At 45.3% G+C, this 4,754-nt stretch overlaps 1 protein-coding gene across 1 annotated transcript; it reads left to right on the top strand.

The window, feature by feature from the left end:
- Positions 1 to 266: 266 nt before the first annotated feature.
- Positions 267 to 626, top strand: LOC116970149 (histone H2B-like; the record flags this gene model as incomplete). Its single annotated transcript, XM_033016862.1, has 1 exon — positions 267 to 626. A coding segment is annotated over one exon (360 nt), but the record flags the coding sequence as incomplete, so codon positions are not given.
- Positions 627 to 4,754: the final 4,128 nt, after the last annotated feature.

Genomic DNA, 4,754 nt, shown 5'->3' with positions numbered 1-4,754 from the left:
ATCACATTTATATATGTGTGTGTGTGTGTATCATATATAATATAAATATAAATATATAAATATATATATATGTATATATATATGTATATGATGCGTATATATGTGTGATATATATGCATATAAATATATAACACACACATATGTATGTTTCTCTAGTTTCTTTCTTGTGATCTCCCAATTTTGTTGATCTTTTTTTTCTTTCATTCAACCTCTCTCTCTGAAATCCTAATATTGTGAATAAATAAAAATTCCTCTATAATCTTTAGCCGAAACCAACAGCCAAGAAGGGCGCCAAGAAAGCATTGGCGAAACCGGCTGTAGGCAAGGCGGGCAAGAAGCGCAGGAGGTCAAGGAAGGAGAGTTATGCCATCTACAAAGTGAAGAAGCAGGTTCACCCTGACACCGACATCTCCTCCAAGGCCATGAGCATCATGAACTCGTTCGTGAACGATATTTTCGAGCGTATCGCGGGCGAGGCTTCCCGCCTGGCCCATTACAGCAAACGATCGACCATCAGTTCCAGGGAGATTCAGACCGCCGTGCGCCTGCTGCTGCCCGGGGAACTGGCTAAGCACGCCGTGTCGGAAGGGACAAAGGCTGTAACCAAGTACACCAGCTCCAAGTAAACATCCACTCAATGCTGACGAAACACCGAAAACCCAAAGGCTCTTGTAAGAGCCACTCACATTTTCACTTAAAATTGCTGCAGTAATATTTCGACATTGAATTACAGCAGAATACTTTCTGAATATTATCTTAGTTATTTCAGATGCTGTTTACTGATTAAATGTGGTTTCAGTACCCCGGACATTCCTGGTGTCTCGGTTACATTCCCGGCAATCAACCAGACATGAAGCTTCATCCCCTTCGAATCAGCTTGTGCCAGTCATCATAAGTTGTGTCCACGGGGAGCCGATTAGTGCTATTGTTGCTGTTTTATTTGCTGAAGGTATTGCGGTTTATTAACTTCTGCCCTCATTTATTTAACTGTTCTGAATCACATAAATACTAACATTGGAACAAGAGTATAATAAGGCTCTAAACAGAATATCAAACAATAAACACATATCTATACATCTGTGATTCTGGAACCCGGACAGTAGTGGATCGTTGTTTGCTGTAGATGATGGTTTTATTCATGAGGACGTAACGGGGAGTGAGAGTAAGCCCGGGTGGTTTATAACAAGACGCGCGAGTGGAGGCGCGTCCACACAAGACATACGAAGCGATCCTCTGAACGGATATAACCCAGCCGGTGCTCAGCCCTTTGATAGACACTGTAGGCGGCTCTGAAAAGAGCCTTTGGGTCGTTAGATTGAGGTTTCGCTGATCTACTTGCTCTTGGTGCCAGAGGCTGCGCTGGTTTTCTTGGGCAACAACACGGCCTGGATATTGAGCAACACACCGCCCTGAGCGATGGTCACCCCTCCCAGTAGCTTGTTGAGCTCCTCGTCGTTGCGGACGACCAGTTGCAGGTGTCTGGGGATGATGCGGCTCTTCTTGTTGTCCCGGGCCGCGTTGCCGGCCAGCTCGAGGATTTCAGCCGTCAGATACTCGAGCACAGCAGCCAGATAGACCGGGGCTCCGGCACCCACCCGCTCACCATAGTTGCCCTTTCTCAGGAGCCGATGAACACGGCCCACCGGGAACTGCAGTCCGGCCCGGGACGAGCGTGACTTATGGGGCTGTCCCACTTAGGAGACTGGAACGGAAACCTCTGGAGACTTTGGGCCCCACCCAAGGTTTCCGTGCGGTTCCCGGAGGTTTTTGTCAGTCTCCCTAATAGTCGAAAGTGGTTTCCGCTTCTTCTATGTTCCGGTGATTATTTCAAAAACTACAAAACCGACCGCGACTAAAAATAGGTTGCCATTTTAAAAATCGGTAATTTTTTAGTTGAAGCCGGTTGCGATGCTAGTTGCCGGAGGTTGCCGGTGGTTGTCGGAGGTTGCCGGAGGTTGCCGTAGGTTCAACCGGGAACCACCGGGAACCTCCGGGAACCGCACGGAAACCTTGGTAAGACCTCCCTGGTGAGAATAGGGTTAAATATTAACATAAGCATGTGAAATTGGTCACACCTGGCCATGCTCAATCATAATTGCAGAGTTTGGAAAAGCCTCCCAGGTTTGTGTTTAAATCATTTAGAACCATGAGAGCAGGGAATCAAATAGTTAGGTGGATTTTACTAAAAGTCCATCTACTGATGTTAGCAGTAGCCCTTGTGCTTCATCAGCCTTTCAAGAAAGGCAGAAGGGAAAGCACAAGGGTGAAGAGGAAGCAGAAGAAGAGATGTCAGTGGGTGAAGCACTTCTTGCAAAGAAGGTTAAGGCTTGGCCAATACGATAACTTAATGAAAGTGCTGCAAGAGGAGGATTTGGCAGCATTTAAAAACTTTCTCCAAATCACACCTGAGCTATTTAATGAGCTGAAGGAAACTGTGGGTCCCCTGCTGAAAAAAAAGGAGACCTATATGAGGAAGCCATTGGAACCAGGACTGCGCCTAGCCATCACACTCCGCTATTTGGCATCAGGGGACTCTTACAAGAGCCTCAGCTACAACTTTCTTGTAGCCCACAACACCATCAGTAAAATTGTCCGAGAGACCTGTGAGGCAATCATTGACGTATATGGGGATAATGTGATCGACTGCCCCAGAACACCAAATGATTGGAAGAGAGTGGCGCATGGCTTTGATAAATGGTGGAATTTTAAACATACATGTGGGGCAGTGGATGGCAAACATGTAGCAAGGGAGGTTCAAAGTATTAGAATTATAAGAATTTTCACTCCAATGTACTGCTAGCCGTGGTGGACTCAGACTACAAATTCCTGTATGTGGATGTGGGCACACCTGGCAGTGTAGCAGATGCCAGGATCTGGAGAGAGAGCCCCCTCGGGCAGTCAATGGAAAATGGAACAGCAGGCATGCCTGATCCCGAACCTCTGCCAGGAGAAGCCAACCCGGACATATTCTACAGTATGGTTGGTGATGATGCCTTTGCACTCAGGCCGTGGATGATGAAGCCATATCCACACAGGAATTTGACTAGGGATCAGAGGATCTTTAATTATAGGCTTTCCAGGGCAAGGAGGGTAGTTGAAAACGCATTTGGAATCCTCTCAAGCAGATTTCATTGCTTGCTGTATGTGATGGAGCAGGAGCACAAGAATGTTGAGACGATTGTGTTTGCAGCATGTGTCCTCCACAACCTGATCCGTGTCAGATATGCAGCAGCAGCATCATCTCCAACCATGGAGGAGGGTGACTTCTTTGACGTCCGCACGGGAAACATAACACCAGGTACTTCGAGGGCAGGAGTTAATGCCGCACCTATGGTGCCATTGCAGGGATTGCCAGGTAAAACTGGTTCAAGTAGTGGCAAAGAGCAGAGAGAACATCTCTGCTCTTACTACAACTCAGCCCTGGGTAGTGTGCCATGGCAGAACAAAGGTATTTGAGGAACAAAGTCAGCATCACACTGCCCAAGCTGTGGTGAAGCACTGCAGGAGGAGACTGCAGTGAAGGAAAGAAAAGTTTTATGTGAAGACAATTGAAATCAAGCTAATTCCGTTTAATTCCAGATGAAGAGTGACCTTCTCTTCTAATTTGTCAGAAAGACTTATTTGCAGTTGTTTTATCCAAAAACTGTGCTCATCTTAGAAAAATGTAAGAACATTTATTTGTAGATAACATCATGTGGTCTTTTAATATTTTTTCATTATGCAAGCGTTCTATTGCACAGCTTAATTTGAGCTGGTCCAAGCTCCCCCTTCAGCCGGTCAATGCTGCAGGGGCTGACATTGAGGTGGTGCAGACATATAAATACCTTGGAGTGCACCTTGACAACAAACTGGACTGGTCTGTCAACTCTGACTCCCTCTACAAAAAAGGCCAGAGCAGACTCTTTTTCCTCAGAAGGCTCAAATCCTTCAATGTGTGTAAGGACATGCTGCACATGTTTTACAACACAGTGGTTGCAAGCGTTATTTTCTACGCTGTTGTCTGCTGGGGCAACAGCATTAGTGCAATAAACAATAGGAAGCTGGTCAAACTGGTTAAACGAGCTAGCTCAGTGCTGGAGGGGAGAGTAGACTCTGGGATGGAGGTGCTTGAGAGGCGTATGAGGCACAAGGTGCAGGTCATCCTGAAAAACCCCGGGCATCCCCTCCATATAATTCTGGAGAGTCAAAAGAGCAATCGGAACAACAACCGGCTCCTCTCCCTGCCCTGTAGAACGGAGCGGTTCAGGAGATCCTTCACCCCTGCAGCCATTAGATTTTATAATTCGGACCGCTAGGCTGTAGGGGGATGCATTTTGCAATTATTAATTTTTAACTGTTAATTATTGGTCTTTTTAAGTATTTATTGCTCTCAGGTAGTGTCCACATTGTATTCTATGTATTTTCTGTCTGCGTTCGTTTTGAATCTGTGGGTTTGTTGGTTGGGAGCTTCTGGACATCTGAATTTCCCTGAGGCGATCAATAAAGTATTTATTATTATTATTATTATTAGAAGAGCTCTTTTGCTTTTACTTTTTACTTACAGCATTATTTCAATGTTTGATGAACCCCTTTTAGCAATTCACTTCCTTTTACTTGTTGTACTGTTGAGTTTCCCAAGATGTGTGACAATGCCCTTGTATGTTGGAGATTTCAGTGCCTTTTAAGAGATGTGGAAACACTTTGTTTTCCATCTAGTGTGCTGCTTGTTTTATTTACTGATTCATCAATAGGTGTAATAAAATCCCCTTGCAAAT

The sequence above is a fragment of the Amblyraja radiata genome, unplaced genomic scaffold (genome assembly GCF_010909765.2).
Source record: "Amblyraja radiata isolate CabotCenter1 unplaced genomic scaffold, sAmbRad1.1.pri scaffold_572_ctg1, whole genome shotgun sequence".
Taxonomy (NCBI): domain Eukaryota; kingdom Metazoa; phylum Chordata; class Chondrichthyes; order Rajiformes; family Rajidae; genus Amblyraja; species Amblyraja radiata.
Note: the sequence above shows the minus strand (reverse complement) of the source record. Positions and strands in the feature narration are given on the sequence as shown.